Here is a 27,915-nt window from a genome sequence, read left to right as displayed (position 1 = left end):
ACACTTGTAAAACAATGTAAAACGACAAAACCATATAAATAACATTGTAAAACGGCCGTATAAATAACATGTTGACACTTCAAAACAATGTATAAGTTTTGACATGGTACATCACTAGTTCACTTCAAAAAGCCAAAAAGGTCGATAAAACCATGTGTCAAGTTGATGTTCCAAACTTAGATAGTGGCTTTTGCAAATATTACTATTTTGCATTGCATTACTTTTCAGATGGTAAATTTACCAACCTTTTTTATGCTCTACACATACTAATAAGTAAAATTAAGGTATAGAGTGTAACATTCAGGTAATTAGAATTATAAACATTAGATTTTTATGTGAAGTGTGTATGTTTGTTATTGTGTATGTGTGCCAAATTTAAGTGCAAAGGGGAGAAAGGGCATTTAGGTAATTTTGAAAAATGTGGACCCTTTAGTGCTATTGGGTAAGAATGTGAGGTAGCATCAAAACCTAGGAAAAATATGACACTAGGTGTCCAATTTATATCACTATAGGAAAAAAAGTGCAATAGATATGTTAAATCCTAAGAAAAATGGGTCTTTATGTGAAAACAGGGACCTAGATGAGATTAATACAAAAATATGGGTCCTTTTATGCAAAATATTGAATTATAAAAGTAATTCTTAAAGTTTACTTAGGGTCAAAATGTAAGAATACAAGTCATCATGATATTGCATGAAAACTTGCAAATGTGTCCAAAATTACATGAAATCTACCTCGGTAAGGACAAAACTTATTCAAATTCTACTTTTGTTCAAAATTTAACATGTAAAGCTGTATACTTTGAATTTTCGAACTTGAACCCTAAAGCAATGTTTTAGGGTTTGAAAAACGCTCCAACTTCTATTTTGGGTATTTCCTCATTAGGGTTTTAGATTAGCGGAAAATTTTACTTTACCGAGAGATCCCTGAGATTTTTGAAATTTCCAAACAGGCCCCCGGACCACCCCCCCCCCCCCCCTCCTTCTTCCTCTGGCACCCTCTGCCCCCCCCTGCCTTCTCTACCGCCGGTGCAGAGCACCTCGCCGTCGCCGTGTGCAGGCCGCCGCCGCTCCACCTCCTGCTGCCGCCTTCCCCACGTGTCGCCTGGACGTCGCCCGCCGCTCTAGCCCTTCCCTGCTGCCCTTCTCCGCGAACGCCACGACCTCCCGAGCAGTCCGCCGGCCGCCACATCATCGCCACCGCGTTCTGTGCTCGCACCTACTTCTTCTCCTTCCCTCTTCTGCCCAACAGAACCAGGAGACCACACTGAACCCGTTTGCACCTCTTTTCCCCTTGTCGTGCACATCCCGAGCCCTGATCGCCTCCGCCGCCCGCTTCTTCCCTCAGGTGAACTACGGGCCATCGTGGGCAGCCACTGTCGACCGCCCATTGCTTCCACTGACCCCCTAGCAAGCTTCTCCAACCTCTGCTCGTGCTCCCCAGCCCCCAGTCGCTCTCCAATTTCGGCCGGAGCACCGTTGCCGACGACCGCCGTCCGCCGCCGTCTCCTGCTCGCCGTGGGGCACCCCTCTCCGACCCTCCTCGACCCCAATTGCCTCTACCCCGAGCTTCCCCACACCGCCCTGAAGCTCCCCGACCACTTCCTTGCCGCCCCCGACCACCGGAGCACCGCCCCCGCCGTTCAACTCCGCCGCCGGCCGCACTGCTTCCAGCGCGCCGCCGCTATAGTCCACCCCGACCCGATCCCGAGCGTCTCCAGGTGTGCAAGGACTCAGTGATGCTTCCCCACACCTCCACCCTCGCCGCCGGCGATCGCCATCGCTGGATTTGGCCGGTCAACCATCACGTCCCCTCTCTGACCACGGCCAAGGGCCACGGGTCGGAAGAATCAAAAGCCCAGGGGGCTGTCTGTGAAACCCGTGACTCAGATGAATAGTGCCATATAGGGACCCCTTTGTTATTTGTGCTACAGACTTTGAAATTCCATAGCAATTCAAGAAAAAATCATAAAAATACAAAACTAATATTTGTTAGATTCCTTATTCTAAGAGCTATAACTTTCCTTATAGGTTGACTTTCAGTTTCTAAGTAGTTTGTACTCTAATTTAAATGTTAAGTTTAGGTAGTTGGGACCTATAAAAATGCTTAGTAAATAGTAGAAAAATGATAAAAAGGTCAAACCAATTGTGTTAGTTTTACTTTAACATGTAGTATCTAGGAAAAATAATTAGCCTACTGTTTGTACAATGTTTCCATAATATGTGAGTATAATCATGGATAAGGCTTATTTGATCTAATGTATTTAATATATGCAGTTCTAAATGTTTAAAAATCATGAAATTATTTTGAGATGTTGAACTTGAGTAGTGTAATCTGTGCACAAAAATCTAGAATAAAATTTTACATGTATGTATAGATATAAATAATACCTAATAAGTTAGCACTATTGCTAATTATCTTTGTAGCTCAATTTATATAGAAATAAAATTTTGATAAATTTACAATGACTTAGACATAACTTAATCTATAATTAATAAAAATTTCAACCCCAGTGCTATGGTAGTTTATTTCGTACATGTTGTCTAGTGTAACTAAGTAAGTTAGTTTATACCCGATAAATGACTGCCCAGTAAAAGGGTAAATGAGATGTTTGATGAGTGAGTTATGTTTTCGTTGGATTGCAACTTTATTGTGAAATGAAATAACAGTATATGCATCCGTTAAACTATATCTTTGCATACCATATAGACTCAACGACTCTCGCCGATGGAGACTATGAGCTGATCCCGGAATCAGGAGTGGAAATTTCTGAAGACCCCGGAAATGACGTCGGAAATCTTACTGAAGCTCCGAACCAAAGTTCGGAAAACTTTGACACTCCTGCCCCGAACCCCACTCAAGAAGGCAAGCTCCGGTGGATAACCCAGTATTTAATTTACTACAATTTTATACTTATATACATATTGTATCTTGCATTAAGTCTAGAAGTTGAAATGAAACCCTAAATGCATAAATCCTAGGAATCCAATGTATTGTACCTGAGTCCTTAACGCATAGATGCTCTGCTAATAGGACCGGCAGAAGTCGGGTGATTTCCTGTCATTCGCGCGATATAGGATTTGAAATGTTTACATTCCTATAATCACTATAAGGCTGACGGACGGGATTCGTGAGAGGTATCATGGTTGAGATGATACCCCGTCTGTATTGATGAATTTGATAAGGTCGCAGTGTGTGGTAGCGGTGGTTAAGCGTTTGAAAGTACTAGCCACATGGCGCGAAATATGGTAAGCGGTAAGCCTAGTAACCAATCAGCCCGAGGAGTGGACATACCTCCCACCACTCATAATTTGGTTTTTCGCACACGCACCAACGTGCGGGAGTACATTCCGCAGCGGATGTGAGTACGTCCTACAGTCACGCACACTGTAGGCGTGTGTTTCGCATAGGCGGACAGGAGTATGATCATATAGTCGCGCTACAGACATACGTCCTGCACAATTGGTGTGCGTACAGTCCTACAGTCGCTTGTGGTGGCCCTGTTCCACGAGTCGGAATGAAAGGCAAACGGTTGCTTCGGAACAATCGTTGGATGTTCCAAGCGTGTGAGTTAGGTTTGCCTTGCAAGGTTGGAAATTCGATTCAGAATCGTCTGTTTCTCGCGGAGATTGAGACTGCTTGATCCCTTTATCACACAGAGTAACAAGAGCAACTATATGATGAGTAATGCTGATGTTTGTTATAGTAAGTTCTACCATGCTTGAATAGCTATAGTTGCTTACCTAGAATGGATAATCAACTAGAACCTGAAAGTTAAAAGTTGAAATTAAGAATCTATTCTTTGTTGCTTTTTAGCTGAAACTAAACCCATAACCATTAAAGCCTTTATAAGTCTAGTTACATGGCTAAGTATACCATGAGACGGGTAAGCCTTGCTGAGTATTAGTATACTCAGCCTTGCTAGTTATATGTTTTCCAGGTAATGTCTTTGAAGACCCTACTCTTCCCCTGTCTTGGCCCTGTGCTCTTCCAGATGGTTGGTCCGTGGAATGGGATCCGTCCCCGGCCAACACTGATGATACCGAGTGATGTCGTGCCCGGGCTTAGCATGACATCCGTCTTGACGACGTGTTATAAATCGTCGCGTTTGTTTTCCGCTGCCAAGAACCTTAACTTTAACGGTTTGTAATAATTTTACTAAATGTGGAACTTAGTACTACTTTTGGAAACTCTTGTAATGTAATTCCCTGTGATGTAAAATATGATGGTGACTGTATCTTTGGACTCACCTTCGTGTGAGGTAACCTTATTCGATCCTGGAAGTTAGGTGGTTTCATCAGGACTCTACCCGACAGGCCAAGGGGTTACACCGTTTGAAGTACATTGGAGCCCTTGAGAGAGGACTTGCGTATTTGAGCCGGTGTAATTCAAGCAGTCTCAATCTCCGCGAGAAACGGACGATTCCTTAATCGAATTTTAGCCTTGCAAGGGTAAACCTAACTCACACGCTTGAAACATTCAACGATTGTTCCGAAGCAACCGTTTGCCTTTCATTCCGACTCGTGGATCAGAGCCACCACAAGCGACTGCAGGACCATACGCACATCCAATGTGCAGGATGTACGTCTGTAGAGCGACTACACGACCGTACTCCTGGTTGCCCGGCAACACGTATTCCTACACGTCGAAGCGAGTAACAGGAAAAACCAAATACGAGTGGTGGGAGGTATGTCTACTCCTCGGGCCGATTGGTTACTAGGCTTACCGCTTACCATATTTCGCGGCATGTGGCTAGTACTTTCAAACGCTTAACCACTGCTACCACACACTGCGACCTTATCAAATTCATCAATACAGATGGGGTATCATCTCAACCATGATACCTCTCACGAATCCCGTCCGTCATCCTTATAGTGATTACAGGAATGTAAACATTTCAACTCCTATATCGCGCGAGTGACAGGAAATCACCCGACTTCTGCCGGTCCTATTAGCAGAGTATCTATGCGTTAAGGACTCAGGTACAATACATTGGATTCCTAGGATTTATGAATCTATGGTTTCATTTCAACTTCTAGACTTAATACAAGATACAATATGTATATAAGTATAAAATTGTAGTAAATTAAATACTGGATTATGCATCGGGGCTTGCCTTCTTGAGTGGGGTTGGAGGCAGGAGTGTCAAAGTTTTCCGAACTTTGGTTCGGAGCTTCAGTTAGATTTCCGACGTCGTTTCCGAAGTCTTCAGAAATTTCCACTCCTGATTCCGGGATTAGCTCGTAGTCTTCGTCGGCGAGAGTTGTTGAGTCTATATGGTATGCAAAGATGTAGTTTAACGGATGCATATACTGTTATTTCATTTCACAATAAAGTTGCAATCCAACGAAAACATAACTCACTCATCAAAAATTTCATTTACCCTTTTACTGGGCAGTCATTTATCGGGCATAAACTAACTTACTTAGTTACACTAGACAACATGTACGAAATAAACTACCATAGCACTGGGGTTGAAATTTTTATTAATTATAGATTAAGTTATGTCTAAGTCATTGTAAATTTATCAAAATTTTATTTCTATATAAATTGAGCTACAAAGATAATTAGCAATAGTGCTAACTTATTAGGTATTATTTATATCTATACATACATGTAAAATTTTATTCTAGATTTTTGTGCACAGATTACACTACTCAAGTTCAACATCTCAAAATAATTTCATGATTTTTAAACATTTAGAACTGCATATATTAAATACATTAGATCAAATAAGCCATATCCATGATTATACTCACATATTATGGAAACATTGTACAAACAGTAGGCTAATTATTTTTCCTAGATACTACATGTCAAAGCAAAACTAACACAATTGGTTTTACCTTTTTATCATTTTTCTACTATTTACTAAGCATTTTTATAGGTCCCAACTACCTAAACTTAACATTTAAATTAGAGTACAAACTACTTAGAAACTGAAAGTCAACCTATAAGGAAAGTTGTAGCTCTTAGAATAAGGAATCTAACAAATATTAGTTTTGTATTTTTATGATTTTTTCTTGAATTGCTATGGAATTTCAAAGTCTGTAGCACAAATAACAAAGGGGTCCCTATATGGCACTATTCATCTGAGTCACGGGTGGTTTTGATTCTTCCGACCCGTGGCCCTTGGCCGTGGTCAGAGAGGGGACGTGATGGTTGACCGGCCAAATCCAGCGATGGCGATCGCCGGCGGCGAGGGTGGAGGTGTGGGGAAGCATCACTGAGTCCTTGCACACCTGGAGACGCTCGGGATCGGGTCGGGGTGGACTATAGCGGCGGCGCGCTGGAAGCAGTGCGGCCGGCGGCGGAGTTGAACGGCGGGGGCGGTGCTCCGGTGGTCGGGGCGGCAAGGAAGTGGTCGGGGAGCTTCAGGGCGGTGTGGGGAAGCTCGGGGTAGAGGCAATTGGGGTCGAGGAGGGTCGGAGAGGGGTGCCCCACGGCGAGCAGGAGACGGCGGCGGACGGCGGTCGTCGGCAACGGTGCTCCGGCCGAAATTGGAGAGCGACTGGGGGCTGGGGAGCACGAGCAGAGGTTGGAGAAGCTTGCTAGGGGGTCAGTGGAAGCAATGGGCGGTCGACAGTGGCTGCCCACGACGGCCCGTAGTTCACCTGAGGGAAGGAGCGGGCAGCGGAGGCGATCAGGGGTCTGGATGTGCACGACAAGGGGAAAAGAGGTGCAAACGGGTTCAGTGTGGTCTCATGGTTCTGTTGGGCAGAAGAGGGAAGGAGAAGAAGTAGGCGCGAGCACAGAACGCGGTGGCGATGATGTGGCGGCCGGCGGACTGCTCGGGAGGTCGTGGCGTTCGCGGAGAAGGGCAGCAGGGAAGGGCTAGAGCGGCGGGCGACGTCCAGGCGACACGTGGGGAAGGCGGCAGCAGGAGGTGGAGCGGCGGCGGCCTGCACAGCGGCGATGGTGAGGTGCTCTGCACCGGCGGCAGAGAAGGCAGGGGGCAGAGGGTGCCAGAGGAAGAAGAAGCAGGGGGGTGGTCCGGGGGCCTGTTTGGAAATTTCAAAAATCTCAGGGATCTCTCGGTAAAGTAAAATTTTCCGCTAATCTAAAACCCTAATGAGGAAATACCCAAAATAGAAGTTGGAGAGTTTTTCAAACCCTACAACATTGCTTTAGGGTTCAAGTTCGAAAATCCAAAGTATACAGCTTTACATGTTAAATTTTGAACAAAAGTAGAATTTGAATAAGTTTTGTCCTTACCGAGGTAGATTTCATGTAATTTTGGACACATTTGCAAGTTTTCATGCAATATCATGATGACTTGTATTCTTACATTTTGACCCTAAGTAAACTTTAAGAATTACTTTTATAATTCAATATTTTGCATAAAAGGACCCATATTTTTGCATTAATCTCATCTAGGCCCCTGTTTTCACATAAAGACCCATTTTTCTTAGGATTTAACATATCTATTGCACTTTCTTTCCTATAGTGATATAAATTGGACACCTAGTGTCATATTTTTTCTAGGTTTTGATGCTACCTCCCATTCTTACCCAATAGCACTAAAGGGTCCACATTTTTCAAAATTACCTAAATGCCCTTTCTCCCTTTGCACTTGAATTTGGCACACATACACAATAACAAACATACACACTTCACATAAAAATCTAATGTTTATAATTCTAATTACCTGAATGTTACATAGAGCATAAAAAAATTAATAAAAAATATTGATCCCTCACATGACAACCAAATTACTTCGTACCATAAATTTTACAGCATGCTGATCGACTCGTTGCACTGGCCGAAAGTTGTCGCCAACTGTAGGAAAATGTAGAGCATCACAAAGAATTTAAACCACCCAAACTTTTTTTTTGTTTTGCAGGAGCTCTGTAGGATTTCTCGTAGTCCTATGGTGGGCGGAGAGATTCACCAGCCTCCATACCATCAGACCACTGAACATGCTCCCAAACCGTAGCCCACAAAGTTGAAGCTTTGAACAGAAGCATGGCGCCGCAGCCTCTCACACGCCGTATCCGAGGCAGACCAGGAGACCCGGGCGGTAAGACACGCCGTCCTTCCTACGCGGCCACAGGGCCTTGGGCGCCACGGCGGCGCCGGCCATGACCACTCTGCACAGCAGGTGCCTGACGCCCCTCCTCGCCCGCCTCGCCGCGACGGCCGCGGCGGGTGCCGGGCGCGGCGCGCGCGAGCGGTTGCTGCTCTTCTTGTGCGCGGAGGAGGACGCGTCGGCAGCCGCACGGAGCGGCGAGAGCGACCTCGCGCGCCTGGGCGCGGCGGCGGCGGCCCCGTCCCTGCGCACCTTCTCGAGCGCCGCGGCGAAGGGGTCGAAGCCCCGGTGCTTCCTGCCGCCCCTGCCGCCGGCGTGCGCCGCAGCCGACGACGCCGAGGTGGGCGACGTCGCGGCCGAGGCCCCCGCGGAGTAGGCCGGGCGCTGCAGGCGCGGGGGCAGGCTCAGCGGGAGCAGCGCGCCGGCGCGGAGCAGCTCGTCCGCGAAGGCCGCCGCCGACACGTCGCTGGCGCACGCGCGCAGCGCCGCCGCGCCGCCGGCGTTCCTGGCCGTCGCGGCGAACTCGAAGCCGCCGCCGTCGTCGTCATCGTCATGGAGCGGGACCGGCGGCGCCAGCCCGTGCTTGCTGGGGAAGCTGGCGGAGAGGTCGTAGAGCAGGTAGAGCGGCGCGCTGTGCGAGTGCGGCATGAGCGAGGCGGCGAGGTCTTCCATGTCCGCGGCAGCTAGCGAGGGTGGCGCTGCTCAGCTCGGATAGATGCAACTATGGCGCCCCGGATGCAGTGGAAATATGGAATTGGAATGATTGGATGGATGACTGATGCCTCCTCTCTTTGCGAGCGTGCCGTATTTATAGGACCAGGAGCAGGAAATGATGGGGAGTGGCCTCGTTTCCGGCCCAAAGAAACTGAGATTTTTGACCACGACGCCTTTGCAGTTGCAAGGCTAATTCATGCACCCAATGATTGCTAGTAGTAGCTAGCAGTAAGCTCCGAGGCTCTGACCAGTGAACGCGGTGTGCTTCTTGCGAGCTACTCGACTTGCTGCTCGGGCAAGCTCTGCCATCGGCCGTGTACGTGTAGGAATCTCGACGGGGCGCCGCCGGAACCCGACGGCCAGGTTCGTGTAGCGTTATCCGGATGATGAAGATGATCTTTTCTGTTGCATATAATATATATATATATATATATATATATATATATATCTATCTGTGTCGCCAGTGTTGGCAGCCGCGAGCGCGCGCACGTTTGCCGGGCACTGAAGCGAGGAGGGCGGCAGGGGATTGAAGCGTTTGTCCGCGGGCCAAGAAATGGGGCTCGAATTCTGGGAAGAGGTGAGGTTTTCTATTCGGGCGGCGTTGCGGCAGCCGCATTTCTTTCCGGTTTGAATAATCCCGGCTGCCTCCCCCCCATCTTGTTTTTGGCGGGCGAGCAGCGTGTCGCCTGCTTCCTTTGAACAAACGCACGCAGTGACAGAGGGAGACGTCACCGAGCAATCATGTGACGCTCACTACCCAAGGAATGAATTCTCTGGGTTTTACAAGCCACGAAATACTACTCTACAAGTATTGCTAGATTAGTATTGAAGAATAGTTTATTTGCACATATGGATTATATTAATAAAAAATGCGAGTCCAAGGCGCACATGCCCGAAACAACACACTTTCCTTTGGTGAATAGAAATGTACATGAAGAGATCAAAATCAGGAGCATAGAGATCGGTGCCACCATACCACGAGCAGGAAACGGGGAGTAAAACGTGAGCAAGGAACTAATGTCATTGAACACAAAGCAGCCTCAGAACAACAGAGTTGCTGATGCAGGCAAATCCATATGAAAAAGAGAACATGAGCTCAAATTCATCTCTATAAAAAAAATAAGGTGACAGTACCGCCTCCGAGCTTCGTTTCAGGACCACAAAAATAAAACAACGCAAAGTATATAATATAGAAACAAGAGGGATTCATAATAATACAAGATCACAATTGATCTATCTGTCGAGAAATCAATAGAAAACTTCACAACTATTTCTACAACGTCATTTTATCAGGAAAGGAAGTTGGAACAGCGTAGTTACTACAGCCAACATGGATCTTCAAGGGTCTAGCGTCTTAGACCGAGAACTTCAGGCCCAGCGATCTAACACCATGACTTCCTCATAACTGTCCTCTTATCTCTTTCTTTGATCCTTTTGTACAAAAACACCTTTACTCAGTTCAATGCCACAGCGCCGGTGTCTCAGGCACGTGGATTTCCTAAAAAATAGGATGATACAACTGTGACACGCTGGCCAGTTAACTGCCTCCCTTCTGCTTGAGGGTGATCTTGTCCCCTAAGCTGAGCGCAATTCCCTGGGTCTTGCTCCTTATTCTGATGTAACCACTGAGCTTGCCATCTAGTTGCTTCTCAATGCTGATGTTCACCAAAGCATCCTCCCCAAACACACTCTTTGCATAAAGATTAGCAGCGAGGAAACCACATTCTCCGTCAAGTGCGGACCTGATGTCATCAATTATAAAGGTGGGTGACTCCAGTAGTAATGAGTTAGCAAATTCAGTGAATGAACAGAAATATGCTGCAGCGATTCACCCAATTCGCCTAGTCAAATGCAGTCCCTCAAAGATGAAACACATGATGTCTACAATGTTCAGCTAACCAAATTAATTCATACCTCATTGTACTGTGCAAAGGCAATATGAATCTCTTGCTAATTTGGTTAACATAAGCATATCCTTTCTGGGATGGATGGTTGAACAATTGAGTACAAACTGAGAAAAAAGATGGCATATTTGTCTCCTACTGAAGTTAAGATATACTTCACCAAGGTCGGGTGATTTTTATGGTACTAACTCTGTAGATTAGCCTGCTTCAGGCACAGTGATTGAAGAAACTAAGCTATGAAAAGTGTCTTATGCATTAGCTGCCATGCATGCAGTAACACCAGTATATTTCATGGCTAAGTGTATTTATAAATTAAAAGTCCTATGTATGTGCACATAGAATTACAGACATATTGGAGAAAAATGTTTCCTGTCTGCAGGTCAACATGAGAGGTCAATTTTCTAAAATACTTACGGTGGTGTCAGACACTTCATATTTGTTGACTTGATTATGTGATTCAAGAACTCCTTCTCATCTTGAATAACAGTGTTCACTGCCACCTGATATAGACAATGAACAATAGTCTTAGCAAAATAAGTGAAACCAATCAGAAAGAACGTGTTCTTGGACACAACAGAAAGAAGCATGGCATACAAATTTTAATGGATCCCAGATAAAAAAGGGCAGCACAAAACACAAAAAAAAGAAAAACTAGATAAATCAAATCAATTACAGATGGACAAAAGGATATAAACACCCACAATAGGTACCTGCTCAATACCCGTCTAATACACAGTTTCTTATGAAAAATTAGATAAAAAGAAAAGAGAAGATTAAAAAATCATTTTCTTCACACCCACTGTATAAAATAACCTTATGATGTATCTATCGCCATGAAAAAGGGTAGAGGATTCTGAAGCTGAAAGACTGTAGTATGATATTGCTGCAATAAACTCTATAAGTTATTATAGGTAGCAGTAGACTAGTATTGATATATTAGTAGAACAAGTTAAAGCTGACTTCTGCATTGATCTATTGCCCCATGGGGATAATACAATAGTTAGAAACTTTGGAATTGGGTTCACGATCAAGAATAGAGAACATCTTGCAGAAACAAATGTTTCACAACTTCAATGTACAGGGAAGCATGTTACCTTATTTTCCCATTCAAATTCTGCCCACATGTTCCTGAAAGTAACATCAGCACATGTAGCAGGTGAGATGTAATCCATGATGTCAATGTGAATATCATTTAGGACAACCACTGATCGTTCCATCACATTAGAAGTCTCATAAACTATGTTGCCAAATATGACTCCAGTTTCTGTTGATGAAACCTTGATATTGGCACGGATCTGTTTGCTAGTCTCAGGAGCCAAGGTGTAGTTCTGAGGGCGGTCAACAAGTTTGAGGTCACCCATTGTAGCCAATTCCAAGCACAAGTTCTGAAGTGTCTCCTTTGTGCGGTTAATGACAGTAACATCAAGCACGATGTCATAATGGTGAACTGTCACAAATGCTTCAGCATACACAGGATCACTGAACCCGGTCAATTGCAGAATGCGGTTGAGCTTGTTTGCATCATCTGCATCCTTAGTAAATCCACCAGTTGCAGCCTTCAAATCATCATGGACCTCATCTTCCAACTCAAGCTGGCTCATGCCCTAGGGAAAAAATGGCATGCTTTAATAACTGAAGGAGCAAATGTAAAGGCAACACCAATAGTGGCAAGGTTACCATCCAAACCAATACACTACACCAAACTTACTGCATGCACTGGCATATTGACAACCAAAAGCAGACCTTGATCACACATCAACATTTGTGATCAGCTCATATGCCTACCCTTCAAATGCATTTTCTATTATACATACATCTTTGTGCATCAATCTTGACATGCTTGCAGTATTGTTCAAATAATTATTTGGGTTTACCTCTAGCAAAGCAGGAAATTATTTTCCTTAACAATTTATAAGAAAGTTTACTATCTTATTAGCTCCTGAAGGATCAAGGTGGCTTCAAGTGTGGACCAAAAGCTCAAATCAAATTTATTGTATTATATAACTATAGAATACATTATCAGGCTCTAACTGGAACTACAGCTGAAAGTTCAAACATACATCAGATATAAACACACACACCATTGCACTACAAAATCACAGGAGCATGAGAAAGGGTTGCAGAAGATTGTTTACAAACCAAATCATTGCATGGGATGCTAGTGGAAGTAAAAGAGACAGAACTTGCTTGCCACTCGTGAGAAAGTAGTTCAAGGCGAGGAGAAAATTCAGACAAGTTATTGTTAAGTTGAGGTATTCTTATGGACCAGGAAATATTAACAACTTGTGTAAGACAATGGAGGATCACAAACTGCAAATGTTGGATGTCGAATCAAAAAACAAAATTGCTTTTGAAGCGAATGAAAAGGAGTTCATCAGCTTTTGATGCAACATAGAGTAGCAACTTGTATCTTTGATAACAGCATTTACTTCTGACTACATCAACTATTGGCAAAAAGACTAAATCAATGATTATTTTTTAATGTATTATTGACAAGATTATATTTAAACAATATTGATTCAACAACAAAATGATTAACATTTTAGCAAGTGAAAATGCAATGAGGTAAGTAATGTTTTTCTTACCCTCCTGCTCTTCAGGTGGTAGAAATCAATAAGATCATCCGGTTGGGCATGAGAGATCTGTGCCTTTGCCTTCATCTCCTCTGTCTCCCTGAACTGCTTCTCAGCGAGCATTTTGGCAAAGCTCTGTCTACATGACTGCAACCAGATCTTCCTGACATCATCACCAGTATTGCAAAGCAATCTCACACATAGCACAATCCTATCATATGAATCATTATCAATCGGGTGGGGAAGGTAGGAGGACTGTCCCAGCTGCAGAATGGACGTCATGATCAGCAACGCTCCAGTGCATGCCTTGTTTGATTCAACCTTCGATGGCTGCACCTCCTCAAGCCTCAGTACAAGCTTGGTCAGGGTACATGCAACAACAGCAGCCAGGAAGAAATCGCCTGACAGAATGAGTGATCTGAGGTTCAGGGTTGAAGCTAATGACCCAGGAGCAACTGACGGAGTTGAAATGGTCTCAGTAGCAGCACTCTGTGTGGCATAAGTGCCATCTGCAAGAACAACAGGCCGCCTGGAAGATACAGTAACAGAGTTCACCACCGGCTGGGCTGGCTTGGCAGAATCATTAGTCTCCCCCTCATCAGAGACAGTGTAAAATGGCAGGTCCCCAAGGCATTGCTTAATGGTGGCAATGGCACTTTCAACCTCTGATAGAGAGAGAGAGTACTCTCCAAGGATCCAGAGAGCACATGAGCAGACACGGGAAGCACGGATCTGATAGAATGTATCAATCAGCCTCTGGATCATGGAAACACGCAGCTTCGGATTTGTTTCAATGATCTCACGCACAAACAGCACAACATCAACTGCTGCAGCAACATTGGTGTCACCAAGAAAATCCATGAGGAGGTGCACCACAGATCCAGCCACCTCTGGGTACTCAACAGCGCAGGCATGGATGGTCTGCACCAACATCTGACGGTACTCGCCACCCTTCTCGAGGTCTCCAGCCTGTGTCTTGACAACCTCCTTCTTGAGGTAAAGCACGACCTCCTCGACATTACGCGGGGTGAGCAGATCAAGCACCAAATCGAGCACCTTCCTCTTGACATCCAAGTTGGGGCTGGCCAGCGCGCGAAGCACATCCATCACCACCCCGACCATGACATCCCGGTGCGTGGTGCGAAGCTCGTTGAGTCGATCCAGGAGAATGAGCTTCACATTGTTGTCACTCTGCGACGAGAGCAGCTGGCAGTAGGTGTTGGCAGCAGCTCGCACGGCCGTGGGTGCCGACGAGAGCGAGACCAGCGCGCCAGCACATTCATAAACAACCGCCGTGCTGGGCGCGGAGAGCAATGAGGTAATGATGGTGATATACCTGCCCTTGTTGGCGCGGTTCTGGGATCGGCAGACCTTGCGAATGAGATCCAGGACGGCCATCTGCAGCAGATCAGGCCACTCGGCTACGCGGTCCGCATTGGAGAGGAGGTAGGCAACGGCGCGCTCCTGCGCGCAGGCACAGAGCATGAGGAATGCGTTCCTCCGCGCGGAGGCATCCTGCTCAGAGGCGAGCAACCGCTCGACGAGCTCCGGCGCGTCGGGGATGAGCTGGTCCCCGTGCGGGAGCCGGTAGATCGCGGACACCGCGGAGACGGCGTGCCTCCGGATGAAGTGGTGCCTGTGCTCGAGGTTGGCGAGCACGGACGGCACGAGCGGCTCGAGCACCTCGGGCTCGGAGAGCCTGCAGAGGAAGCGCAGCGTGACGCCGCGGATGTACTCGTTGGGGCTCTGGAGGTTGTTGCGAAGGTTCTGGCAGATGAGGATCATCTCCGGCAGGGCGCGGCCGGCGGGGTCGCGGCGGTCGATGATCTCGAGGTAGAGGAGGAGCAGCTTCTGCACGGTGTGGTCCTCGGAGGGGAGCACGTAGCGGACGATGGTGATGAAGAGCTGCGGGAGCGTCTCGCCGTTGAGGAGGAGGGAGATGGCGCGGCGCATGGCGTCGGCCTTGGCGGGGCCGTCGCCGCCCTCCAGATCCGCCTTGATCTCGTTGGCCATCGCGGCCGAGCCCTTGTCGAAGTGGACCAGGAGGGAGCATGGCTTCTCCATGGCGGCGGCCGCGGCGGAGGCGGCGCGGCGGGCCCGCGGTGGCCGGTGCGGGGGAGGTGGTGGCTGGATCTGGCCGGGGCCGGAGGAGGAGGCGGCGGATCGGGATCTGGGGATGGGTGGGAGCGGGAGCGGAGGGGGAGGGGGAGGGGGAGGGGCGGAGAGACTGAACGATGATGTGGGTCGTCTCTTTCCGTCGGTTTTAAGGTTTGGTGTGTTTTGCTGTTCGTTGGCGAAGAAGTGGGTGGTGTTGGGCCGCCAAATGGGGTTTGAGCCCAACCTCAGAAAAAAAAACAGTGAACCCTTCTAAGAAATTTTAGAGTTAAATGTTGATCCAGCCCACTGAGAGTTTTTCATCCATCGCGCACCAAACAGAACATGGCCCACCGTTTGCTTTCCAGCCCAACTTTGGCCCTGTAGCCACAGCAACGTTGGGCTCATTTGGAGCTTAGTAAGTTAAGCCCGCTCGTGCTCCGGTGGTTTCCTCTGTTCTGTGAGGCTGTGATCACGCTCACAACACAACTGTATTCGTGGGTTTAAAAGAAATTATTGCAAATTCAAACATGATTGAATCATACGTAAAGCAAAATTTGATGAATACTCTCTCCGTCACAAATAATTAGTCATTTTAACTTTTCTAGATTTATAATTTTTCTATGCATCTACATAAACATAATAGACTATTCGATCAATTTGAGTATCAATCTCAAAAAAAAAAGAAGTATCAATCTATTCCATTTTCAAAACAGTATAAATGGATTTCATTGTCTACAAATATGAACGGTTTTTTCTTACGAGTTTGCAGTTTTATGACCTCGATTGAGGTCTGACCCAGCAGTTCTAGTCAATAGAATCTACATTTTGTGAATTTTATGTGTCAAGGTCTTGACTACAACCTGACTTAAAGGCCTTGATGCGATTTAGATTATGCAATATTTATAGCCTTTTTCATACATAGTTTGTAAAAGTAGACCATGCCTGACTTAGGACTGGCAGGACCAAATGAACACCTTTTCGTTCTACTGTCCAGTGAATAGCTGCAGAGCGCTATATGTTTTTCCAGCAGAGTCAAAAAGGGACTGTATCCGGCTCTGCGTCCGGCCTCTTACCAACTGGAGTACCACTCAATGATCAATGTAGGCACATGTTTACGTCCGAATGTCCGATGTAATATTTCATTTGACTTTCTTGCTGAAACATCCGAAGAAATCGCCCTGTCTCTTTAGCATATTTGGGGAACAAGAGGTGTTGTAATGGATTCCAATCTAGCCTGGCTCAATGGAGCAGTTGTTTGGTTACTAGCACTGCACAGAAAGTTCGCAAATAGGAAACAACTTGGTTGCCTGCATACATATGGTCCATTTACCTCTTGCATGAGGTGGTGAGGATACCCACTAATGCTACTGGTTTGTACCAAACCTTACAACAAGAATAAATGACAATGACAATTAGAATGATGTTGGCAACACCATGAACTAAGATTATGACATCTCAATATGTGACAGTAGACTTGTTCTTCATAGCTTGCTTCCCCTCTAACCTGTCATCTCCTTTTGTACCACCAGATTGAGATGCTGCTAATGCTTTGTGCTTTGTTTTATATCCTTTGCCCATAAGTGTGGGGCCGAAAGTGCACACGCTGAAGACTCTCGCGCAAAATGCCGAAGAGCCATAGAGCCAAGAGCGCCTATGAAATGAAAAATGATTACCCTCTCGAGTGATAGGCTGAAGGTATTCGTAGAAATAAAAAGCGAAACTCTCTCAAGCGAAAGGCTGAAGGTATACGTAGAAATGAAAAATGATGCTCTGTCGAGGGAAAAACCGAAGGTAAATCGTAATGCCAAGCGCGATTATGCAGGTAAAGCCAAGAAAGGCCTGCTTTCTTTCTATGTAATTCATACCTCAAATTGAAGTTATATTTTTGCAGCTCATAGAAAGCTTGCAGAATAGATGAAAGTGCCCGAAGGGTTCGCCATCAACTTTGGTGTTAACTACCACTTTGCCTCCCCTCTCAACCTTGACTTGAGGGGCCCAAGGGTTTATGCTTTGGTAGCTTGTAATTGCTATAAGCTATTGCATTGTTGAGCTGACAGGGCGGTGCGAAGGCCCGCTCTATTTCTATTTTGATTCCGCATGAATTTTTGCATCATCCAAGGAGGTAATGGACCTTCCTCACAAACACCGGCCAAAAAGGGGCTATGGTGGGACTAGGATTGGACCAAGTCCTTTGAAGGCGAAGTCTTACCCGGTGCTCATGACTCAAGGCCCGAGGGCACGGGGCCTCATCGACCCAGTTCGGCTCGAGGGGCTCGCCGTCAACCTCGGCGATGATAACTTCGCCTTCGGCCTCATCGACACAGTTTGGCTCAAGGGGCTCACCCTCTACCTCGGTGACGACTACTTCGCCTTCGGCCTCATCGACACACTTTGGCTCGAGGAGCTCCCCGTCTACCTCGGTGACGACTACTTCGCCTTCGGCCTCATCGACACAGTTTGGCTTGAGGGGCTCGCCGTCTACCTCGACGATTTCTATACTTCGCCTTCATCCTCGTCGACACAGTTCGGCTCAAGGGGCTCCGCCACGAACCCCGGGCAAGAAGAGCTATGGCGGGACCATGGAGGACTAGCACGACCTGGTGGACAAGTCTTGCCCGGTGCTCGTGAGCGAAGACCCAAAGGCGTTGCTGGATTCAGCACAATCAAGACATTCTGCTTCGACTACGTCGACTACACCGAAGACGGACCTGCCGCTTCGACTGCCGGGAAGAGGAACCGTCTACTTCGTATACTTCGACTATATTGGCTACAACAGAGTGGTCCGAGATTACAACAAGGCTCAATCAGCTCCGAAGATGTGAACACTCGAGTACCAAGGATCCGAAGTCATAGCCGTTGGGGGATGCAAAGAAGCTTCCGGGGCGAAGACTTCACCGACTATGAAGCCTGTCTAGCTCAGTCAGAAGAGCTAAGAAGTACCTTCTGCATCCCACAAAATGAAGACAAAGCGAGGCATAAGGGCGGATGGTCATGAGTTCATTCCTCGCGGCCGGAGTTATACAAAAGTCTGGACCAATTCATATGTATTCAGCTACTTCGCGTTGTTGTACCAATCAAACCAAAGGAGCCGAGGGGCTACTACTGGGAAATGGCCCAGCCCATGTAGAAATAAGCCTGATGTAAAGGCCCAAGGGCCTATTTAAGAATATTGTACCTACCAAGAGTATGGGTGCAAATTGTCATCCTCCCTCCTATACAAAGGACCCAAGGGGCACGAGGAGGGTAGGACTCTCTCTTGAGCACTCCCAATTGCTCTATTGATTTGTGCCTTCATTCCTCTTCGGCTGTCTTGACGGAGTCACATCCCAAACAATCCGACTGTGCAGCTATCTTGTTCAAGATCCTATATCATGAAGATCGTCAGGACTAAATTGTAAAAAAAACTGGAGTCAGTCAGGGGCGTATGGGTGCGCATGACGGATTGAGGGCTGAAGGGGATCCGCGCGTGTGAGATGATCCCGGCGTTTGTAGCCGTTAGATTTGAGTGAGTGAGAGAATGAAGGGGCAATAAAAGATCTGGGTGGTTCGTTAAGAATAACAAGCATTCCTGTGTGTACAAAATAGAGTGGACAGAGAAATTATCATCTCACTGGGTGCATCAAATCTGGTGGATGTAATAGATGCAGGCACATATTTATATTTTCATTTGACTCTTTTGTTGCAGCATCAAAGAAATCGCCATGTCTCTTTGGCACCGATTTCTCGCTGTAGCAGAACTCGACGAGAAGACGACTTGCTTGATCCAAAGAATGGAATTATTATTATTATTATTATTATTATTATTATTATTATTATTATTATTATTGCTGCTGCTGCTACTACTACTACTATTGGGTAATGACTTCTCTACAACGGGCTGTAATTTTATCCATATGTACACACCTTTTCCATCGATTGTGTTGTGTACTGTATACTTAACTAACCACTAGATCGCGTGAAATTCTAATCCGACAGCAGCTCAAATAGAGTGGCACATGCAATCGATTTTAGAACTTTAAAAGTTGAAGTTGTAGTTCTTGAATCGTCCATCAAATTTAATTTCCGATTGCAGAACCGTGTCTCTTTCAACGAGATCTTCAAAATAAGATCCCACTTGCATATGTTTTGATGATATTTTTAAAGACACATAAATTGTTTTATGTAGATTGGAAAAATAACAAAATAAATTAGCTAAAATGCGCAATTGATCTGCTAAAGTTACCTATTATTGATCACGCAACAGACATTTGCACACCCAATAAAGTTGTTTACGCTCATCCGCTAACCACACCAACCAATCTATCTTCACAATATCAACACCAATATCCACTTAACTGAACTTAGGCATCTAGAGCAATATTTTATAAATCTAAAAGTAACTTATGCAAAAGTTATAAGCAAATTAAAATACACTAACAAGCAATTTCTCTCAAAAAATAATGTCATTTAAATATAGTAATATGAGATCTTATTTTGAAGCTTTTATTAAAACAAGCGTAATGGTGTAACTGGATTTTGATTTCTATGCTCAATTTTGAAACTACGATCTTTTTATTTTAAAATTGTATGCATGCATGTATGCATGCGCTGACGTCTTTCCTAATTTTTGCATTCTCTCTCCGTCCCTCGCATGCATGTATACACTCTAATTTTTCCTTCCCAAAGCAGACATCTGTAAAAATATTTTTATAATACGGCCGGCCGTAGTAGTACAGTATACAAGCGAAAGCATTTTCACTGACTATATGTCACCTGTGGAAACCAACCCTTCTACTTGACTAGTAAACAAATCACAACAACAAATCTCATGCTTCAGGCATCACTGAAACAAATCTCATACTACGCCGCGAAGCAGAGCACGGTGACGACCAGCGTCGTCGCGGCCAGACCGGAGCCGATCCCGGCCACCAGAGTCCGGCCGGCGCCCGAGGTGTCATCATCACTGCCGCTCAGGTCGCGGTCGTCGTCCGACGCGCTGGGCGTGGTGACGTTCTTGGGGTGGCTGAAGTCGAGCACGGCGGCGCCGTCTGCGGGCCCGGCGGCCGCGGGCGCGGGAGCGTCGGCGGCGGGCGGCCTGAGGTCCGGCGGCAGGCCCTGGCCGTGCGCGACGTCGATGGCGAAGCGCTGGCCGCTCTCGCACTGCTCGCCGTCGTAGTTGCCCGAGAAGAAGTAGGTGCGGCCCTCCCGGAGGAGGGGCACGGCGACGGTGACGGCGTCCCTGCTGAACTCCGGCGCGGCGGCGGACCACTCGAGGGTGTCGTCGGGGCCCGAGTCGTTGTAGTCGCAGCTCTTGTACAGCGTCGCGTTCCGCGTCTGCACCACCGAGTGGTTCTTGTCCGTGTTGAAGACTGATCATGAGAACGTTGCAAATTAGTTAAAGGAGCAACAAAGAAATCGACACCAGACTGGTTTATTATGCAGTTGGACAAGCAGATTTGTGACTGATAATCGCAGTGATGTGGCGAGTTCAACCACCAGTTAGTCAGTCAGGTAGATGAGAGCTCAATGGATGCTGTTGCGACGTTCTTGTCGCTGGCCTGTGAACTCCATCAATACACACAATGCAAACAGATTTGGGATCCCAGTGAGTTGACTGGCAGTAACGATGGTTACGTTACCAGCCGAACAGAGTGGCAGGGTATTCAGATTCCAGCAGAGACCATGCCGGTACCGTACCCTTTGGCCATGTTCTTGTAACGTGAAACGACAGCGAGTAAAGTAGCAGTACCATGCGCTAGCAGCTGCGGCCACATGCACGGGAGCTGAAATGGTGTGGTGATTAGCAGTTTGAAACCTTGGTTAGACAACTAATCGACATCAGACATTTTCTTTTTTCTGTTCCTGATGGCGACTGATGAGCGACGACCTGAGACGAACGGAGTGGCGTCAGGGAGGGGCGTGCTGCGCCTTTCCCCGCAGGCCATGTGCATCAGGGAAATGCAGAATGGTGACCGCTCCCGATGCATCGATCACACGACAAGCACCGGAAATGAAGAGATTCCCAGGCTGATCCATCGGCCTTGGCAAAGCGGAACTGGGGCCTGAAAGAGGATGGGTCATGGCTCGCCTCGCTGCCGTGCTACCTACTCATGTGCGGGCCGAGCAGCACATGCAAATCGGACAGTTACAAAAAAGAAGCATCTGACTGAGGTCGATAGCCCAACGACAGTTACTACCAATGATCAACCACTTGATGGCCTGGCTGCAGATCGATCGAGACCATCAGCAAAAGCAGAGAGCAGGGGCAAGATGAGCTACTCACTGAGGAAGTCCCCAAGGCTGAAGTTCTTGATGCCGTCGGCCCACTCCTGGTAGTCGACCCCGGGCAGGGTGAGCCCGTCGTACCAGCCCTTGTCGTCGCCGACGGTGTAGTTCCTGTACGCCTCCGCCCCCCGCGGGGCGGCGGCCAGTGCGGCCACCGCCGCCACCACGGCGAGGCACGACGGCAGGGCCATGCTCCGGCTCCGGCCGCCGGAGAGCTGCATCAGCATCCCGGCTGCTAGCTAGGTTGCCTCTCGGGGAAGAGACGAACAGATTCTGCTCCTCCTCTGAGCTAGCGATGGATGATGAATTGATGATGACGTCCTCTGGCCTCTGGGAGTTGGGGGAGCTGGGGCTTAAAAGAGTGACGGAGCTCTAAAGAGAGAGAAATAAAGCGGCGCGGTAGCATATCCTCTCGTGGCGGCGCCGTGCAAGCCGCCACGGAGTTCTCCCGTATTGCAGGAGTGCCACTACACCTGTTCACCGGAGGTAAACGGCGCGGCCGCCGGGAAGGTAAACGGAGGAAGGGCAAACTGGGCACGTTAAAATCGAAACGAGCGAACGCTTCGTGGTCGTGGGGCCGGACCGGAGGTGAGGGGCGGCAGCATATTTCGTTGTGCTGGCATGCCATGGCGCGGCGGTGGTGTGTGTCGGCAGGCAAGGCGAGCGATAGGGCTTTTATCTGCACAAGATCGTGGGAGGCCGGTGACCATGGCTGAGCAGGCGACGTGGTTCCGTTTCGGTTGCCGCGTCCCGTCATTGGATCTGCTGCGCTACGCCCCTTATCCCTCCGTCCCTCCCTCCAGGACTGCATGTAGGTACAACAGATGCGATGCATTCAGCATGTCTTCAGAGGAATCTGCTGGTATGTTAGTGCGATCCGTCCCGATGCTGTGGTGAAAAACTGTGCCGAATTCGAATACTATTCTTCATTCCCAAAACGCAAAATTTATGTGCAACATGAATCGATCTGCCATGGCATTCTGTGTAAGTATGCATTTGTGTGATAAAAAAAAGTTCAGGGTTTTGGTTAAAATAAGGATGGATGCTGGTGTATAAGCGGCCGTACATCACCGCCTGTCTCGCTGAATCCAGGACCGACCAAACTAAAGGCCGGCCGGCCACAGGAGTAACATGGAAGAAGGAACAGATAACGCAATAAAAAAACATTGAAGATATTATGCAGCCATGGCGGCACATCTGTGACCTGTCCCTGGTGGTACTTCGCTTTGCTTGCCTGCTTTAAACAAACTAGCTAAGTGCTTGTTAGCTTGTTCTTATTTTACGCGCACCAAACCATTGCAGGTTGTTCAAGTGTTCTATGCCGATGATTCCACTGCACAGCTGCCCCTATGCTTATGCCTTTTCTTGTGAAGAAGAAGAAAAGAAAGGGGACGACGACAGAGACGGCTTACCTTGAACCTGAACTTTGACCTGTGACTTTCTGCGTTTGTCTAGCACCAGCTAGCTGCTTCTGTCGATGCAACGCTGACAGGCAGGTCGATGCTGATAGGCAGACCGATGCTCGTTGGTCTGATAAAAAAAATGAGTTCAAGAAACTCAGTTCGCAGTAAACTCATGAATTCTTCTACACCGTTTCACCTTAATTAATTCATGTTACATGTACCCTTGTTTTTCGTGTACCTTGATTTTCCGTGTAGTTACAATGTAGTATACATGTACCATTTTTTTTTTAATCATTGCTGCAGTATGTTTCTTTCTTATTTCCACCTGGGATGGAGTAGTTAGACGTCCCCATGCCGCTGCCCGTCCTAGTTACCAGCAGCTTGTCAGCAGAACAACGAGCTGCTCTTGCAGTTGCAGCGCGCAGAGGATCCAGATCGGGAGATATTCTTGCAGTCCCGGTCGCCATGAGAGCCCATGCGAACGCCTGGTTTTTGTGTAATCTTTCCAGGTGGGTGGTCCGTTTACATCATTGATGACAACTTCTGCACGGGACTACAGGCTGTTCCACCAGCATCAGGCGAGCTCAAACTGAACATCCATGCTGCACGTCGGTGGTTTCAGTCCCTGCGGTTAATCAAGCTTGTGAGACGTTGACAAAACATTTGGCCTTTTTAGATGAGGGATTAGAAATTCTCATGGTTAAGTGCAAACTTGGACTGATCCCTAGAAATCCATGGGTCGATTCTCCATTTCCGAAGACGCGCTTCGATTTAAGTCGGAAGAGGTTGAGGATAGGATCCACTAGAGTCTAATTTCATGAAGACGAAGGCCAAGCTTCCGCCTTGTATAATTTTGCAGAGGCGTAGGCCGCGAAAGCGTGGGAGCTTGTTCATCATCTGGGAGGGCCCATTTTTTTGGAGAGGTGTCAGCTCAGATGGACATCGAGGGGGCGCAAGCCATCGATGTTGTGTGTGAGGAGGAGGGGGTCGCATGAGGTGGTGGAGCTTTGCACGCATATATGCCTTGATTAGAGAGCCCTTGTTGCCTGATGTAGAAGTCTCGACCGCTCTGGTTTTGACACGGGCATGGTATGTGAAGACCGTAGCCCAGGTGTCGATGGGTGCAGCAGTGGAGGCGAAGATTATGAAGGACCAATGTTAATGGTGGCCCGGCCAAGACATAGTTCATGGCTGGAAGCGGCATGACCTATTCTAGGTAGTCAACAAAATTTTCTCTCTAGTGTTAGTAGATGCATGGTCTATGATTACACAGCATGCTTTCGGATAAAGTGCTCTTTTAATCCAAGTGGTTAATTGTTACGATCCTTGGTAGAGAGAGATGTTTACCGATGTCATGCACGGTGGATTAGCCTCGACAGTGACATCTTAGAGGAAGATCTATATATAGGGTTTAGGTAAATGCTTGGTTCATTAATTGATGTCTGGTTCGTCTCATCTGGAATAAAAAAAATACGTGCCTCGACATGGGCCAACTCACTCTGGACTCAGTTTCCGGTGTATCCAGGATAGAATTTTAGGGGGGATGGGGGCTCAGGTAGCTTAAATCATGGACCGTACATATAATTAGGATGTTGCCATACTTTTAAATGCATAGCATAGAGTGTTGACAAATTGAAAGGATCGTTTGCATTTTCATACTTGATAGCTTACTCTTGCTCTGTTGAGAACTTGGATTCCTAACCATGCTGCCCTACTGATCGCGCCTTGTTCTGTTGCATGCATGCCACCAAGCTCCTTGCTCATCATGCTGCTTCCGTCCTACTACCAGCCTTGGGGCACATTCCTATCCGCTTAATGCAACCATGCCGGCGTACGCCATCGTTGATGCCCACTACCTTAACATAACAGAGCTTGGTGATGAGAATGGAGAATGGAGATTGAAATGAAATGGTCCTACTTAGCTATTTAAGAACAGAATGTTGGGCAGTGGGCTATATGGCCAAGTGCCTTTTCTCTCATCCTTTCAGCCCACGGAGATAACTACCTCTCTTAAGTCCCGCTGGACTAAATGTACAGGTAACACTTCACAACAAACTTCTTTTTCAGCCTATATATGGTGTCAAGGGGGCCATTCTCTCTCATCCATGCCTCCAAGAAACTCTGAGGGATCAAAGGGGCTCCCTCGTCCTGCGGCCGATAGGGGGGCTCAAGCCCCCCTAGCCCCCTCCTGGTTGGATCCCACATGATACCGGTGCAATTCAACAAGCTCCACATGACAGGTGATAGACCAAGGTAACTTGTCGTGCATTATCCTTTATCATCTTATAATTCTTCGCATCGTACAATTCTTCTCCTTAGAGAGTACCGCAATCTCCAGTAGCTCAGCAAGAATTACTCCAATCACCAAAGACTCCGTGTAGTTCACAGCACGATTATTATGGAATATGCTTTTCAAGATCGTCGTATGTTGTGTGCGTGCAATCTTCAAACCCCAAAGGAGACATGCTGCAATATTCTTGATGAACTTGTCGTATAATACAACACATAGAGCTTCTCTGACTTATCCGAAATTCATTAATCCGGTAACCATTTCTTTAGTAGGCTGAATTAACTATGCTGCATGTGGAGCAACAAGAAAACTTGTCCGATTCAACAAGCTTTAAGTCCTTGCTCCACGCACACCAACTCTTTTCCTTAAGCCTTCATTGATCTACCTAGTGCTCGAATACCACAGGTATGCATCTAACCATGTTTAGACTCAACTAGGCCAATGTAACTCCTGGGCCCAACTAATACTATGGTCAGAGAACTTAAGCTATAAAACCTAATCTACTCTAAGTGACATTTATATCCTTTAGTTTGTATGCAAGTCGGCCACATATGTTGTGATTAGAGCTCCATATTTCTAGTTTATTTTCAAATGGAACAACGGCTATATTTTTAGGAACCATGCATATTATAGCTGTGACTGCACTGTAAATTTTTAATAAACAAAATAGGGAGCTGTAAAACTTCAAAAATGAATGGATCCAAGACAAATACGACGTAGCCAATAAACTGTTTCCACAAGAGACAAAAGACTTTTAGTATCTACGAATTTGGCTGGATATTGTTTGCTAGCAAAATTTTAGAAAAGACGAGATGAAGGGCCGCGTCCATCCTGCATTCCTGCGTAACCATGACCCAATAACGATGCCTGCAAGAAGCAAGCTCTTGAGACTTGAGGAACTTGGGCAACGCTGTGCAAGACTATATGGGCCGAGGATGATACAGAGATACTGCACGTACTATCTGATAAACAATTTCAGAGAAACAAAGGCATTCTCAAGGTGATCGTATTAAGTTCTTCAATTGTAGCTCTTTCTGAAATTGTACATGCTCAAGCGTCAATGATATGTACTGAAGAAATTGTAAAAAGAGATGCCAAACTCAATTCTGACTAGAGGTTCTCCATAGAACGGGCCTCAGTGTACTAAATAAATCTAGAATGCAACTCGCTGAGTACACGAACGCTGAATGAAAATAAAAAAAAAACTTTCATTGTGGCAGAAGCCGTGGAATTATTATGCACCTATATATGACCCTTGACACATAAACTGGCTGAGAGGTTCGGCCACTTGTTGGTTGCAGTGCAGTGCTATGATCAGATGCATTAGAAAGGCCCGCGGCTTTGCTGCGTGGGGCCCGTATCCCACGTCGTAGTATTGTAGTTGATGCAGACTTTAGTTCATTCATATAGTAGTAGTTGTATACAGGTAGATGTAAAAAGAAATTTAAGCAACATAGTTAAGATAAATCCATCATTTCGTTATTTTTACATAGGTGTCATGGTCTGCCCGCTGTTGCATTTGGTATATATTTTGAGCATTCTATTGTTGTGACACTATTATTTAAGTAGTATGTTATTTTGGGTATCGAAATGGAGGTATGACATTTGTTGCTGTATTTATTATGGTGAAAGAAGGGGTAAAATAATTATTAGGGAGGGTGAACCATAATTAGTCGGATACTTAATATATTTGCGAAATCATGAGGTAATTAATAGACGTGATGTTTTTTAAGAAAGTAGTGGTTATATTAAATATGCCGCGTTATTGTAGAGGTCGCATGAGAAGCTATAGAAGAACGGTAATACAATATTATAATTTTAGCAAAATAAGATATTATGTTGAACAAATTAGGAAAATATTTTGAATTTACAATTTTGTTATGTAGCAAAACTTTAGGTTTTAAAATTATGAGCAATTTTTTGTATTTGAAATTTTTTCGTAGAAGCATTTCAAATTTCAAATTTTACTATATAGTAAAGATGTATATTTTGAAATTCTAAGCAATTTTTGTATTGATTATTTTTTTATTTGAAGATATTTTGGTGTCTTAAATTTAGATACAACAGGTCATATGTAAGTATTTGTGCAAACGAATTGCAAAAGTGTTTTGAATTTTAAATTTTACTCTATAATAAAGTTGTAGTTTTTGAATTTTAGATCAAGTTTTATATTGAATAACTTTTGATTCCAACGTGTTTTGGTATTTAAATTGTATGTATAATATTGCTCGTGTAGAAATAACGAATGTAACGGGTTGTGGTTTTATTTAATTGAAATATGAAGGTTTTTCTAAAAATTTTGCTGGGAGAGGACCAGGATGGCGGGTAGATTTAACAAAAACTTAAGGTTTTATTTGCAAATTTTTTTAAACCTGGAAGGTTGGACTGCGGGTTGATTTTAGGAAAAGTTAAGGGCTTTTTCGCAAAATTACCTAAGAGAGAAGGCTGAACTGCGGGTTTATTTTTACAAAGGTTGAGGGTTTTTTTGCAAAATGACAGGAAATCGTAAGATCCGGACCATCCGCCCAGCCGATCGGACAGCCAGGAATTGGCCGCGACGTGGCCACGCTGCCTGGGCCTCTTTTGGTGCAACTTTCGTATACGTTTTTATTGTGGAAATGGAGGTATGGCATTTATTGCT

At 46.1% G+C, this 27,915-nt stretch overlaps 2 protein-coding genes across 2 annotated transcripts; both read right to left on the bottom strand.

Moving 5' to 3' along the window:
• Positions 1-9,834: 9,834 nt before the first annotated feature.
• Positions 9,835-15,414, bottom strand: LOC112893169 (coatomer subunit beta-2). Its single transcript, XM_025960356.1, has 4 exons — positions 13,233-15,414; positions 11,742-12,251; positions 11,062-11,147; positions 9,835-10,485 (listed from the first exon to the last, which is right to left on the bottom strand). Exons 1-4 carry the CDS (start codon positions 15,282-15,284, stop codon positions 10,281-10,283), a joined length of 2,853 nt encoding a protein of 950 aa, XP_025816141.1. The 5' UTR covers positions 15,285-15,414; the 3' UTR covers positions 9,835-10,280.
• Positions 15,415-19,988: 4,574 nt separating this feature from the next.
• On the bottom strand, positions 19,989-22,080 carry LOC112894259 (blue copper protein-like). Its single transcript, XM_025961905.1, has 2 exons — positions 21,580-22,080; positions 19,989-20,665 (listed from the first exon to the last, which is right to left on the bottom strand). Exons 1-2 carry the CDS (start codon positions 21,806-21,808, stop codon positions 20,157-20,159), a joined length of 738 nt encoding a protein of 245 aa, XP_025817690.1. The 5' UTR covers positions 21,809-22,080; the 3' UTR covers positions 19,989-20,156.
• Between the last annotated feature and the right edge of the window lie 5,835 nt (positions 22,081-27,915).

This window comes from Panicum hallii, chromosome 5 (assembly GCF_002211085.1).
Source record: "Panicum hallii strain FIL2 chromosome 5, PHallii_v3.1, whole genome shotgun sequence".
Classification (NCBI taxonomy): domain Eukaryota; kingdom Viridiplantae; phylum Streptophyta; class Magnoliopsida; order Poales; family Poaceae; genus Panicum; species Panicum hallii.
Note: the sequence above shows the minus strand (reverse complement) of the source record. Positions and strands in the feature narration are given on the sequence as shown.